The 15,564-nt window shown below is 48.3% G+C and overlaps 1 protein-coding gene across 1 annotated transcript in view; it reads right to left on the bottom strand.

Moving 5' to 3' along the window:
* Clc-b (chloride channel protein 7) overlaps window positions 1-15,564 on the bottom strand; it is a 65,123-nt gene that overhangs the window by 29,032 nt on the left and 20,527 nt on the right. The window contains exons 12-14 of the mRNA XM_077670729.1: window positions 12,108-12,168; window positions 11,108-11,246; window positions 2,327-2,420 (exon numbers count right to left, since the gene is read on the bottom strand). Of these exons, the coding sequence (XP_077526855.1) occupies window positions 2,327-2,420; window positions 11,108-11,246; window positions 12,108-12,168 (294 nt within the window). The remainder of the gene's footprint in view (window positions 1-2,326; window positions 2,421-11,107; window positions 11,247-12,107; window positions 12,169-15,564) is intronic.

Raw genomic sequence — 15,564 nt, 5'->3', positions numbered from 1 at the left:
TAATATCCAGCAAGTCCGAATTTTTGGAGTCTGGAAATCCAGTAGGCTACTGTACTTCGAAATGTCCTACACGATGCGGTGAGCTTAGTTCAAGTGAACTAAGAAGGAAAAGTTAAGGGGGGCACACTGGTCTTAAAACCAAAAAACTTTATTTTTACAGTTATGATGATGAAAATTGGAGGACATATGAAGCTTTTCATTCCGACTGTAGATATAAAATTTGTTTCTGTGTAAACCGACTACAGTTAAACCTCGATGTAACGAAGTCGGTAAAATTTGTAATTTACTTCGTTACATTGGAATTTCGCTACATTGAAATTCGCAGTTATCATGAAGTGTTCATCCCGTGAAGCATTGCCTGCAAAAGAAAACGTGACGCGCATACATGGCTGGCGCACTGTTTTTGTTTCTATCAGAGCTTAATCGTCTACGCGGGCATCAGCGTGAACCACATGGAGCGTTTTCTCCCCGCAAAAACGCGCCCCACAAGCCACAGGCGCGCTGACGCAGCCGCGGAGACCGCCCGCACGATGTGGGTAGCTCCAGCGACCGCTTCTAACCACTCGCTGAAACAAAACTCGAGGGGCAAACGAGAGGGGCATTCGAGAAAAAAAGCGGATAACATGGTCAAAATTTTCACTGTAAAACGTCATACGCGCCGCTTACGAAAGCGCCCATCAAATATCCTCCGCTGCGGTAAGCCTAATCGTCTGGCCAGCCGGCATCGCCGAGCGCTTCGAAGCTCTCGCCAAGGGTGCGCGCCTCCCCATTGGCGAAACTGGTCAGGCTCCTCCCCGTGTCGCGTGCAGCGCGAGTCACCAGAAGCCGCCGCCGGCACACAATCGTGGACGCAGGTGTGAAAAAAACGCGCGCACAGGGCTGAAATATTCACAAATGCTTGCTGGAACGATGAACCCCAACAAGCATGAGTGAACTCGAACGAAGGGCAAAGCACCGCCCGCCAGAGGCAATTAGGCTTACCACCGTGGAGGATATTTGATGGCCGCTTTAGTAAGCGGCGCGTACGCGTGATATGACGTTTTACTGTGAAAATTTCGCCCACGTTATCCGCGTTTTTTTCTCGTGTGCACCTCTCGTTTGCCCCTCGAGTTGCGTTTCAGCGAGCGGTTAGAAGCGGTCGCTGGAGCTACCCACAATGTGCGGGTGGTCTCCGCGGCTGCATCAGCGCGCCTGTAGCTTGCGGGGCGCATTTTGCATTTTTGCGGGGAGAAAACGTTCCATGCGGTTCACGCTTATGCCCGCGCAGACGATTAAGCTCCGACAGAAACAGAAACAGTGCGCCAGCCATGTATGCACGCCACGCAGTTTGTAGGCAAGGGGCTCGCTCACAGACTCCGTGGCTCGGTGCATCCGCGGCATTGGGCGGCCCGTGTTGCCGTTCGCGTTTTATTGAGACCATTTTGGCGCTTCCGTCTCCCAAAATATACCTTGCAACTTAAATTTCGTGCCTAGTTCTCCATAAAACTTCGTTACATTGAAATTCCTGCAAATGGGACTTTGTTACACAGAGGGTGAAAATACATGGTGTGCATACACTTGAAGTTAGGAAAAATCCCGTGGTTCGTTACATCGAGGGTTTCGTTACATTGAAGTTCGTTAGATTGAGGTTTAACTGTATATTCAAATTTATTTAGATTTTTACATCTGATTTTTTGACAGCCTTTGTAAAAAGGCTCATGCAGCTGAACAAGGTACCAGTGAACTGTGCACTAATCAAGTAGTGCAATAAGGTCAACATTATATCATTCTATCTGGTCAGTAGCAGAAGTTACAGCCATTTGAAGACTGGGCATGAAAGGTGGGAACCAGAAAAACCGGTTTTGCCTTCCAGGTCCAGACTTCAAACGGCTGTAACTTCACCTACAGACCAGATAGAATGATATAATGTTGACCTTATTGCACTACTTGATTAGTGCACAGTTCACTGGTACCTTGTTCAGCTGCATGCCTTTAGCAGTCTTTTTACATCATCATCATCATCATCATCAGCCTATCTACGCCCACTGCAGGGCAAAGGCCTCTCCCATTATTCTCCAACAGCCTTTTTACAAAGGCTGTCAAAAAATCAGATGTAAAAATCCAAATAAATGTGAATATAGTCGGTTTACACAGAAACAAATTTTATATCTACAGTCAGAATGAAAAACTACATATGTCCCCAATTTTCATCATCATAACTGTAAAAATAAAGTTTTTGATCCAAGACCCATGTGCCCCCTCAAAGTCTGATGACACACGGTGGAATCCGTCGCATGCTTTTACCGTCGATGGGACGAAAGATATTTCCAAAAAAGGTGGTGCTTGCCTTCGGGTTGATGGAACAGGCTGCGGACACTGGCCTCCGGAGTCTGGAACCAGATCGCACCCAGGGCACTATAGCGGCCATCGGAGCAATTGAACTGAAACCAAAAAGAACGAGCGGCAAACAATAATTAATCCAACTGAACGACGACTGTGTACATGAATTGATTTAAATTTCAAATTCCTAGTGTTTCAATTCAGAAATTATGATGATGATGGTTGGATGTTTATGGCGCAAGGCCAACTGGGGCAAAGAGCGCCAAAACAATAGTCATATATGAGGGGTGAAACCTTAAACACTAAGTAACGTCAGCGAAAACAAAAGTAAAATCACAAAACGACAATGAGCATGGCTGGTGTATAGGGCCAGATTTGATTATGCGTGATAGGAAATGAGGTTTAAAAACTTGACGTCTGACAAATACTCAAACACACGTTTCACGGAAACAATGGCATCGTCACCTAGAAAAAACGATGGATGTAGGGGAATATGTTGTCTGTAGAGTTCTCTGAAGTGTTTGTGTCGTGTTGTGTGAAGTGCCTTGCATGTGACTAGTATGTGCACTACGGATAGGGCCTCTCTGCACCTGCTGCACTGGGGTCTAGAAGATCCCGTCAGCAGTTAAGAGTGCGTTGCATGGGTGTGCCCTATCCGCAGCCTACCCAAGGCGACTTCCGTGTGTCTGTTGTGTGAGTCAGATGTGTACCGTCCCAAGTGTGGCTTTATTACGTGTAGTTTGTTGTCTGTCTGTTCATCCCAGTGTGTTTGCCATGTTCTGCGCAGGTGTTGTCTTATGTGTGGCTTGAGGTCTGTGTAGGGTATCGTTGTAATGTCGTCTACAGTGTTCCTGAGTGCAGCAGCAGCGGCCCTCTCGTCTGCCAACTCATTCCCAGCGATCCCTGCGTGTCCTGGCACACAGCAGAGGACCAGCTTATGCTTTTGTGCATACACGGACATGATAGTGTTGAATACAAGATTAACTATGTGGTTTTTGGGGGGCTTGTGCGATGACAGTGCACGAACAACACTCAAGGAATCTGTATAGATGATGGAATTTGGAATTTGATTTTCAAGAATGTGTCGTACAATCAGTAAAATTCCATACGCTTCTGCTGAAAAAATTGTTGTGTGCACGCTCATGGTTCTGGCTGCATTGAAATTTGGACCATGAGCAGTGCACGACACCATAGTGAGGGTTTTAGAAGCGTCACTATAAAATTCTGCACATGTGTATTTAAACTGCAAAGACAGAAAGTGCTGCAGTATTGCAGCTCGTGGTACACGATTTTTGTCAAGTCTCATAAAAGAAAGGTCGCACGACACAGGGCGAACTTGCCAAGGTGGTAAACTGTTAGAAAAGGATGACCTGTACACGTCTAAAAACGAAGCACTGAGATCCGAGGCTCACTCTCTCACTCTAAGTGAAAAGGGCAGAGAAACAGATGGGCGATTTACAAAGAGCAGAGATGTTGATGTATCATTAAAGACAGGATAAAAAGGATGATTATTCAGCGACGAAATTTTAAAAGCATAAAGCAAGTCCATGTACGTTCGTTGGTTCTCAAGGCTCCACTTATCACACTCGACATAAAGACTCTCGGCAGGGCTAGTGCGAAAAGCACCCGAAGCGAGACGAAGGCCCAAGTGTAGCACTGGGTCCAGAATTCGCGCGACCCATACACCACACTGCAATAGTCTAAACGAGACCCAACCAAAGCAGTATACAAGCGAAGCAGGAGTTCTTTGTCGGAACCATAGGATTGGTGGGAAAGAACCTTAAGTATATTCATTGTTTTGAGACATTTATGTTTAAGTTCCTTGATGTGTGGAATGAATGTGAGTTTCTGGTCAAACACAACACCTAAGAACTTGTGCTCCTTGTTCACAGGAAGCGACACGCCATTAAGAGTAATGTCTGGGTCCATATGGACACCATGCTTCCTGGAGAACACAACGCAGGAGCTTTTTACAGGATTCAATTTAAAACCATTCTTGTCTGCCCAGCCGGCAAGTTTCTTTACACCAAGCTGGACTTGACGTTCGCAGATTGACATATTGCATGATTTATAGGATATCTGCACGTCATCTACATACATGGAATAAGAGATTGTGGGTGGCAGTGCCTTACCAAGAGAGTTCATTTTTACTATGAAGAGAGTGCAGCTCAAAACACCACCTTGTGGCACGCCATTTTCTTGCACGTGAACCTTTGAGAGTGCACCACCGACTCTTACTCGGAACGTTCTGTCTGACAAGTAACTGACAAGAGCGTTCAACATGTTACCCGAAACACCGAATGACTTTAGGTCACTAAGGATTCCATAACGCCAAGCGGTGTCGTATGCCTTCTCAAGGTCGAAAAACACAGTTAAACAATACTGCTTATGCGCGAAGGCATCCTTGATGTACGAGTCAAGAGTTACCAGTTGATCGTTCGTCGATCGCCCCACCCGGAAGCCTGCCTGGCTGCTCTCGAGAAGACCGTTGTACTCAAGGAAGTACACGAGCCTGCGATTTACCATCTTCTCGAAGAGCTTGAACAGGCAGCTCGTCAAGGCTATAGGACGGTAGCTTGAGGGGGACGACGGGTCCTTTCCCTCCTTCAGGAAAGCTACAACTATAGCCTCCTTCCAAGAGTTTGGAATGTGCCCCGAAAGCCATATCTTGTTATATAGGTGTAAGAGTGTTAGAAGAGTGTCTGCGTGCAGGTGTTGTATCATTGTGTATGTGATGTTGTCTGGGCCTGGAGCTGAGGGTTTACACGTGCTCAAAGCAGCCCTCAGCTCATGCAGTGAAAACTCTGAGTTATAAGAAGATGTTGACCTATTGTTATCTACTATAGGCTTCTTTTCGGCCATTTGTTTGTGTTTCATGAAAGTGTTTGTGTAGTGTGCTGAACTGGACACATGTTGGAAGTGTTGTGCGAGTGTGTCAGCCTGGTCTTTGAGTGTGTCCCCTGTTGTGCTGACCAGAGGCAGGCTGTGTGTTTGTTGTCCTTTGAGTTTGCGTATTCTCGTCCATACTTTCTGTGTGTCTGTGTAGGAGTTTATGGATGTTATGAAGGAACGCCAACTCTCTCGTTTTGCCTCACGGCGCACACGTTTCCCTAACGCCTTGGCCCGTTTGAACAAAATGAGGTTACCCGACGTGGGGTACCGACGAAGGACACCCCACGCCTTGTTCTGGGCCTCTCGCGCCCGCCTACAGTCCTCATTCCACCACGGCCTCCGCTGATAGCGCGGGGCACCAGAGGCGTGGGGAATGGACTTTTCAGCGGCGTCGAGGATGTGCGCCGTGAGCAGTTGGGAAGCTTCTTCAACATGTAGGTGTCCTATGGATGTGTGGTGTAGTTGGGATGTCTCTGTAAATGTATTCCAGTTAGCTCTTGCTTCATTAAACCTTTTATGGGAAGATGGACTGCTCGGGCCTGTACTTATATACGTTAATGAAGTGGGGAAATGGTCACTACCATATGGGTCCGTGCCCACACCCCACTCAAGACATGGAAAGAGAATTGCAGAACCAATAGCCAGGTCAAGATGTGAGTATGTGCGGTGACCTAGGTTATGGTATGTAGGCTGTTTATTGTTGAAAAGGCATGCTCCAGAAGATGTAAAGAATTTCTCTATCAGGCGACCTCGGGCATCCGTTCTGGAAGAGCCCCAAAGAGAGTTGTGAGCATTAAGGTCGCCTGTAAGGATGTATGGTTCGGGCAGCTGGTCAACCAGCGCCTCCAAGTCGGAGCTCGTAAGTGCAACATCAGGAGGAATGTATATGGAGCATACCGTTATCAACCTATTAAATATTATTGTGCAAACGGCTACAGCCTCAAGGACGGTGTTCAAGGTGACAGGGTGGCATGCTAAGGATTTGCGGGCGATTATGGCCACACCGCCAGAAGAGTGTGTGCAGCCATCCCTGTCTTTCCTGTATACCAGGCAACTATTCAAGAAATTTGTGTGTTTGGAATTCAGATGTGTTTCCTGGACACACATTAAACTTGGCTGATTGGAATGCAGAATCTCATACACGTCGTCAAGATTATTGAGAAGGCCACTGCAGTTCCATTGAACAATATTTTCTCTTCCCATTATTATGTGTTCAGAGCTACTGGAGTGTGACTATTTATGTAGGGTCTTTCGGGGCTTGCACTCTTGGAAGGGGTTTTCTGGCCTTCTCTACTGACCTGGACGTCGCAGCCCGTTCCTTCCGCTGCGATGAAAGCCGGAAGGGCTCGACGTCCATGTCGTCATCTGATGGCAAGGGGGTGCCCAGCGGACTGGGCCCCCTTGACGTGGTACCCTTTCGGGCGTTCTTTGCCTGCGCTGCCAGTGCCGAAGGCGTGGGGAGCACGACAGATGGCACAGGCAGGGAGGCGGGGGAGGGGGTCGCTGCGACTGCCTCCGTCTCCATCTCCGTGCCCTCGCAAGTGGTTTGGGACGGTGGAGCGGAAGTGGAGGATGCAGCATCACTCCCACCGGACGTGGATGCCACCACAGCCGCTGCTGGCCGAGCGAGCGGTGCGGAGGTGGGTTGGGCTGCAAGAGGCAACCCAGGGGGGTGCGGGGGCGGGACGAAGTCCGACTCTCGGTACTGGGTCCCCGCCGAAACAAGACGCCGCTCCGCCCCCCGGCGAGCTGCGTCGGCGTACCTGCCCAGAGGGAAGGAGGCGAACCTCTTCCGCGCCTCTGGGAAGGTGATGTTTTCAGTGATTTTGAGGTTGATTATTTTTTTTTTCCATCTGGAACCTTTCACACGTGCGGGAGTACGCAGCATGAGGTCCATGACAGTTGCTGCACAATAATTGTTGAGCCTGGCAGTTATCTGTATCATGATCTTGAGATGAACATTTTGCACACGTTGTTTTGCCACGACAGGAGGTGGTGCCATGCCCCAACCGTTGGCACTTGAAACAGCGCCGCGGGTTCGGGATGTAAGGCCGGACAGAACAATGAATGAAACCCGCTTTGATGGATTCGGGGAGCGTGGAACGGTCAAATGTCAAGATTATATGCTTTGTCATGATTTGCTTATCATCTCGCCGCATGGTGATGCGCCTCACTGCCGTCACGCCCTCGCCTTTCAGACCTTCGAGCAGATCGGCTTCCGCCTCATTTATCAGATCTGGCTCAGAAATCACACCCTGAGAGCTATTGAGGCTACGGTGGGGTGTGACTCTGATGTCCAGATCTGCCATACGATTCTGGGTAAGGAGGCTTGTGGCTTGCTGGTGAGTGTTCACCTCGACCAGAACTTCGCCCGTTCTCGGTTTCTTGGCTTGGAAAGACTTGCCAAGGATGCCTTCAAGGAATTTGGTGATAAGGAACACTGACTGGGAGGAGATAGGATTTGACTTGTCAAGAGATTCAAGAATCAAGAAGCGCGGATAGTTATCTGGCTTTTGGGATGCAATTGTTGGCAAGAGTGGGAATGAAGCTTCGCTGCGGCCCCTTTTCGGGGGCCGATCACGTCTGGGGGGGGGGTTTGGAAAATGCCATATGATACATTGAAAAGCAGCGAGACGGGGGTACTTTCTTCTTTGACCTTACCCTGGTAGTCAAAGAGGTCCCGGAGCTCCCTGCCTGGTAGACAGGCAGGGAGCCCATCGGCCGGAGCTTGACCAAGGCTCCGACGGCCACCGTTCACGGCTTCTAACCCTTCACCTTTCAACTTGTAGCCACGGTAGGTGACAGCTTAAGTATGGGGGCTCGGGGTGCGCGGTGTCGCCACTCACCGTCACCAAGGTTGCTCAAGGTGCCCCGTGCGGGGGTTTCAATTCAGAAATAATTGGGATATCAGCAGACACAGGCCCACGGGGGCCAACCTGCTAGACCCTCGACTGATTTGTGCTAACCACCATTCCGGAGAAATGACGGGGAGAGCAGATGCGATAGCGTCTAACCACTTTTCAATTTCAATTTAGCAATTTTCAAATTTTATTCCCCCAGCCGAATTTTCCCCGTATTCGCATGCCCGTAGGCAACAGCCTCGCTTTCGCTAGTGCCTAACGGAACAAAACGACAAAGCGTTTTGTTTTATATCTATTCCACAGTCTATAGCCACTTACCGTACTTACCCGGTTCTAACGCGCACTTTTTTTCCGAAAAAAATAGGCGGAAAAGTCGCATGCACGTTAGAATCGGATACGAAACTGAAGCTGCCGAAACAGCGGAAATATTGCCCCACCCATCGCCATCTCAAGATGGCGCCAAAGCTTTTAACCACTTTTAGCAACGACTTTTCGGACCATCCATGTTTCGGATGCAGGAAGCCTAGGCTTTTCTATCGGCGTGCACACAAATCGTCAAATTGTTCCACTTGCGCACTTGGTTACAGCAATGGCAGCAGTAGCAACGAAGGTGCGCCGCTTCCACGAGTGGCTTACGAGCGGTTCCCATGCGTTAAAAACAAGCGGTCGGCTGAAGCGTGCCCCTCTGGAGAAGCTCGCGGGATGGGCGTGCGAGGTGTGGGCCACGATCCCATCGACCATGGTTGAACGTGCGTTCAGTAGTGTGGCATCGCAAACGTGCTTGGCGGCACCGAGGACGAGATGTTGTAGTCAGCGGGAAACGACAAGGAGCTCTCGGAGAGCGACGAGGAGTAAGATGAGAGATTACTTAGGAAAATAAATCACCCGTTTCTCTCGCATTCGTTTTTCTGGGTCAGAAAGTTCCGCGCGCGTTACAATCGGAGGTGCAAGTTTTTTAGGTTTTTCTGCCAGGAAAATCGGGTGCGTGTTAGAATGGGGGCGCGTTAGAATCGGGTACCGTATTTATTCGAATCTAAGCCGATAGTTTTTTTGAAATACTGATATATCAAACTCCAGGGTCAGCTTGGATTCGAGGATTTTGAAACACGCACCAATTTCCAAGTGAAATTGAGGGAAGTGGCGTGCAGCTACCGCCACCCAGAAAAGAAAGTATTCTAGCCATTACTAGACGAGCCAGTAGCCACTGTTCGTGAGCCTGTTCAGCCTGTTCGTGAGCCATGCCAAGGACAAGTTGAACGTGCCTGCCCGGTACATGACGGCACGCTCGCTGAAGTGCGGCTCCCCTAGACAGTGGCGCCAGATTTCCCTCTAGTAAATATTAGTATGAAACTCTATGGCTTGGGGCTGGCTTGGGGCGATGCCGCCATTTTGAACTGTGCGGATAGTGGCCTGCGTGCGGTGGGGCGTTTGGTTTTGACAGCGCAATGGCATCAAACAAGCAGTGCCATTATAGTGCCGCTTTTAAAAGAAAAGTTATTTCAGCCGCGGAGTTGTCGTCGAACGTTCAAGCCGGGCGGGACTTCGGCGTGGATGTAAAAAATGTCCGTTGTTGGAGGACGCAATGGGAGAGGATATTTGCGTGCGCCGCAACGAGGACGGCATTCACCGGACCACGAGAAGGCCATCACCACGAAATGGAGATGGCATTGGCTGGCTTCGTTCGGACGCAGCGAGCGCAGCTGCCCTTCCAGTAACGACGGAAGTGATCCAGGCAAAAGCAAGGGAGCTTTCAAGGGAACGAGGCTTATCGCGGGCCCACTTCAAAGCCAGTCGGGGCTGGCTGCAGAAATTCATGAAGCACTTCGGCTTTAGCCTCCGTCGTCGAACCTCAATCGCCCAGAAGTTGCCCGGTGATTTTGAAAAGAAACTGATTGAGTTCCAGCACCGCATCTTCATGTTCAATAAACGTGTTTTCTTTTTGTGAACGCTGACCTCACCTTTTTGTTCGGCCTACATTCGAGGCAAGTTTTTTTTTTTTTTTCGTGGCTTCGGATTTTCGGGGGTTGGCTTAGAATCGGGGCCAGCCTAGGTTCAAATAAATACGGCAAGTACAGTATTCTATATCTATTCGTACCCATTAGGCAAACGCTATTACGAACCACAATTACGATAGCGATGTTCAAATCCCCCACAGCAGCATTAATCATTGCCGTCTCATCACCATTCAGACCACCATCGCATGTGGCAACCCTTGCCGTCCTTTTATCTCGAAAGCCAAGGAAGTCCAGTTGCGGTGAGGTCGCAAAGCCCCAGGAGAACTTTTCATTTAATTCTGACCTAAAACTGCAACACTGCCTCTTCCTTTGACTACACAGTTTTTGACTAATTATAACTCAAGTTGAAGAAGAAGTGGACTTGGGCTCAGCATGTCATGCAGAGAGCTGACAAGCGGTGGACTATCCTTCGGGTAACAGAGTGGCTACCAATCGATTGATTTATTGTAGGGTTTAAGGAGCCGACGCAACGCAGGCGATGAGGTGCACCACAGTGGAGGCTCCGGATTAATTTTGACCACCTAGGGATCTTTAACGTGCGCCGAGGAGAGTGGCTACCAAGACACGGTGCTAGTTCTAGAGAAAAAACAGTAACTCAAGGGAGAAATGAAACAGAAAATTCGGGGCAAAGAATGGACTTGAGTATCAGATGACAGGAGCGGCTAAAGCAACAGAAGATAGACCTTTTTTCTGCAGAGGAACAAACAAACGGGTTGATGATGATGATGATACTTGAGTATCAGATGACAGGAGCGGCTAAAGCAACAGAAGATAGACCTTTTTTCTGCAGAGGAACAAACAAACGGGTTGATGATGATGATGGTACATCAAATAAAATAAAATAAAACTCAATATTCTGCCAACATTAGCCCCTGAGTGTCCATTCTGCAAGAGTGCCTACTGAATGAAAAAAAAAAAATGTTGTACTCAAAAACAATGTTGAAGTACTCCTAACGTGGTCCCTGTTGAAACACCCTGTCACTGAACTTTCGGTCCTCAATTCCGAGACTTGGGCTTCACCTGCAGGGCGTTATCCTGGAAGTCATCCCGGTGAGGCCGGCAGTCGGTGGAGATGTCGATCATGAGGAAGCCCACCGAGGCGGTCACCGTGGCCACCGTGACGGCCTCGATCACCTTGATCCACCGCCGGTACAGGTACCTGCGAAGGTGGTGCCAGTGCGGGGTGTGCTGCAGTCTTCGGCTACAGCTAGGCTGCGGCTACGGCTTTCGAACAGTACATCCAGTACAGTGCGGCGCCGAATAGTTGACCAGTTCTTTCGCTTAGCCGCGCTGCAGAGAAATTTAACGGAAAATTTAAAAAAAATATGACGGGACATGTGGAACACAACACCGCCTTGATGAATCGATACACAAGTTTTGCAGCGTTCACGCTGGCTTGCAGGACAAAAACTCAAAGGTATTCAAAGACTTTCAAGGCTCCTTGTGTGGATGTTTAAAGACCACATTGTTGGTTAAAAAGCTAAAAAAAAAAAATGATGTTCCAGGAAAGGCACAGGCTTGAAATGATGACAAATAATTGAAAAAATAGGAATGTTGCTGAAGCCACTTCAGCACAGGGACATGTCTTGACAAGTAACCTCGTTGAAATGGTGGCTCCAGCAACGGTTCCGCTTTTCGATGATTTCTCATAAACGTTTTCTTTTGACAATCCCTCATAACTGTTTGTCACAGTTACACAGATAAGCACTTTCAGTGTTACAAAATGCAAACATTCTTTTGCTAAAGCTGCGCCCATCTCACTGAGTCCCAATTTCTGTCAAGCCTCTTAACACACAGGACAGTGATCCAGCAACTACTGCACGCTTTGAGAGCAGGTTTGCAATTTCCCTCCTCTAACCAGTGAGTAGAAAGGTGGAAAAAGTGGGCTCGCGGAGACAAATTTGCATTGCGAGAAAAATGCAGGAAGATTTTTTTACTTTCCAAGTTTTCTCTTTTGGACGAGCAAGAAATGAAGGTCCGTAAGACTCTCACTTGGCTGTTGCAGCTGGCGAGTGCTTACCTTATCCTAAAGACAGTCAGCCTGAAGTTGATGTAGTTAAATATGACTCCGAGAATCCCACCTGAAAGGAAAATCGAGTCAAGTACTTTGGCGCTGGCACTCCCCCAAAAAACCACTTTGAACTAAGTCCCAACAAGAATAATGCAAAACACATCGCAGGTAGTACTTACTCAACTACCAACACAACCTGGTAGCCAAGAGAAAAGGGCAATTGCAAACTAGCCATTAGTCTCACACAAGCCCACAAATGTGGCCTTTTTAACTCTTTCGTTACGGCGGAAAAACGGCCAATTTTGAGTGCTTCCACAAAACTATTTTTTTCTCTTGAGCTAGTGGACACATTTAGCATTGCTATGCATGTAATTGTAGCTTATAGATTGCTCTTACAAACACATACCAGTAGTTTTGTGAAAGGTACAATTACTTACAGTTTATTAGTCAAATAACCAGAAAAAAACGCACAAAAAAGTATACACACAACGTATCTAGGCGATTGTGATGAGCCTAAAAATTATTCTAGGAATTCTAAGATATACAAATTGTTCCTACATTTCTTGGCTATGATTCAATATATATATCAGCGCTGTACACCAAGTTTTGTATTTTTGTGGGCCCGTCAAACTAGCGGAACTGACGGCTGTGCCACTCCTCGAAGCCACTCCAGTGTAAGTCGGTCATGCATCCAAGCACACTTTTTTGTGTTCTGACACAAAATCCTTTTCACTTTAGTGGTAAAAAACCAGAAAAAAAATCCAGCGCTCTTGAGACGTGTCGCGCATCGCTCCGTAGCGGTAATCTGACATGAGTGCCAGGCTATCATGAAGGTAATAACGCGATATGACACGGCGCATTTGATAAAATATCCCTACCGTACGTTGTCCAGACCACGGAGCAAGATAAACAGGAGCGCCGACTTCGCTCTCTCCGGCGGGCTCTTAATGTCCATCAGTCGCGGAGCACAATGTAGATGGCGCAGCGAATGGCGCAGCGCCGACGTTCCCCGTGCGCCGGCGGGCGCGTTGGCGGAACGCATTCCATCGGCTTTTGTCGTCTGCTTCGGCGACAGTAGTTTTGGGGACGAGTGCTTTGGGCCTGCTTTGACGCCGCTTCGCGTTCGTTGCGCGTTTCCTTCGCACGGCTTGATTAAGTTGTTCGACAGCACCTTCTGGGTAACCCGGACCCGAAGAAATTGAGCGGTCGTACGGCAATTATACATTAAGGATTGGTTTGCATGGCGGGAAAACAAAATGCAGAGACCACATATAGACATATGGCTGCTATACAAACCCGACCTTTCGCACAGTGCTTGCCGTAAATGCGACTCCGTTTTGCAAATTTGTGAATACCAATTCGGCTGTGTTTGAACAGGTTTTACAAAAGGCGAAAGGAGCAACTGGTTCTGAACAATAGCGATTATAAAATTTGCCACAGCTTTCTCGCAGTTCTCCAACTTACGTCCAAAACAAAGTGTGCCTAGAACACGGACCAGCACTCACACGCTCATCAGAAAAGAACAGAAACGTGATAACATCACCCACGACTGCCCGCGACGTAGCAACCTGCTCAAGATGAAGGCCCTGACAGTGCGGTCTTTTCACAAGCCTTCATTTCGCGATATTTGAATTCATCCGGACGCTATATCTCTGTGGTGATGACTCGCCGAAAGAAAAGGTTTGACGAGCCGGTTGTTTTGCTGGTCAGCCGCTTAAAGAAAAAAAAAACCCCGGGAAACCTGGTTGGCCCAAAATTGAAGCCATACAAATCGCAGCATTTTGTATGGAGTCTGCGGCGTTATCGATAAGATAATACGAGCATAGAGCGACAGTGAACATCGGGCGGTAAGTTGTGGCACGAGTTACAATGAAGATTGCGTTTGATATTCTTGGGTGCCTTATCAAGCCGACAGTGTTTTTGTATACTTAATACAACAGGGCAGCCGTCCAATTCAGTCAATAGCACTGAAATGTGCATCATTGCCGTTTGCCGATGGAGACTCCGGGCGACCCTTGTAAGCATTGTTCGTGCGCAGAAGCAGCATAAATAATTAAGCGTGCGGCCGGAGAGCGGGCTAACAACAGAGGGTAACTTTTGCGCTGCATCGATTTGTCGTAAGCACAATCACGCGCTAGACTGTATGTTGTGGCGTTGCATATTACTCTTGCTCACGCTTTGGTGCTTCTGAAGTCGTCGTCGTTCAGTTGCGTCGTACATCTGCTAGGTTAGTAGAATATTTTTAGCGGGTCTTCATAACGTCAGAATAAACACCCCCTTATAGGGAATAAGCGATCGCCACGTATGCGGTGGCGTGCAAATATCTGCGCCGTCTATTGCGGCTGAGCACGGGTGTTTAAATTCCGCGCGTGAACGCCTTCCTCCTGCATAGTAGGACAGACATAAGACAGACGTCGCTGCGCAAGAAAAGGCGCATCTGGGGAGGGCGAAGAAGGAAAGAGCCATGTACAGAGGCACAGCGACGAGAGGGCGAACGAAGGAGGAAGAGAGCAAAGGGAAAGCTGGGCGGCCGGCGGCGCGTGGACATTATCGGCCCGAGCAAATGATTTTTTCTGGGCCACAGTCGGCGCTCCTCTTTATATCTTGCTCCGTGGTCCAGACCCTACACATCAATGTAAAGCCGCAGTCGTCAGATAGGAAGCCTGTTTTGTTTATAAATACAGCGGGACGCCGTTTTCACACAACTCGCCACTACAGCGGGTTCAAATTTCACTCTTGGCGCGGTCTCTGCACGCAAAATATCAACAAAACATAATAAAATCGAAAAATCAGTTGTCAATAAATACGCCAGATGGCGTTAGTTGTCCGAAAGGCGCCGTTTTTAGCTTTTGCGGGACGTTTGAAATCATCTGAACTCCGTGTCCGATGGACGCCATTTTCACACAACAAGCCACTATCGCGGGTTTAAATTTCACTCTTGGCGCGGTCTCTGCAAGCGAAATATCAACAAAAAATAACAAAATCGAGAAATGAGTTGTCAATAAATACGCCAGATGGCGTTAGTTGTCCACCAGGCGCCGTTTTTAGCTTTAGCGGGACATTTGAAATCATCGGACACCGGCGTCCGATGGCCTATGGCGCCGTAGTGAAAGAGTTAAAGGAGCCATGAAGACAAAATACAAGTTGGGTTTATTAGAAAGACTGCTTAGTCCCGATAACAATGATACCAATATCATCGCAATCTTCGAACAAATAACGGAGATATTAAAGAAAACGTGCGAAGCAGTCGCGACCCCCTAGCCCATTTCCCGCAACTTCTCTATGACGTCACGGAACCTTGTTTGTGCGATTGGCGGCCGCCTAACTGACCTGTCGCGACGACACATGACTGGACGTCTGTAATGGAGCCTCTGGTTCCATTTGACCGCATCACTTGAATGCTAACGTGCAGTTAACGCACTGAAAATTATGTTTTATTGTTGGCCCGTATGACGCCATTCTTGCT

The sequence above is a fragment of the Haemaphysalis longicornis genome, unplaced genomic scaffold (assembly GCF_048455015.1).
Source record: "Haemaphysalis longicornis isolate Haplotype H1 unplaced genomic scaffold, Haemaphysalis longicornis Haplotype H1 scaffold_5, whole genome shotgun sequence".
Classification (NCBI taxonomy): domain Eukaryota; kingdom Metazoa; phylum Arthropoda; class Arachnida; order Ixodida; family Ixodidae; genus Haemaphysalis; species Haemaphysalis longicornis.
This window is presented reverse-complemented; position numbering and strand designations above follow the sequence as displayed.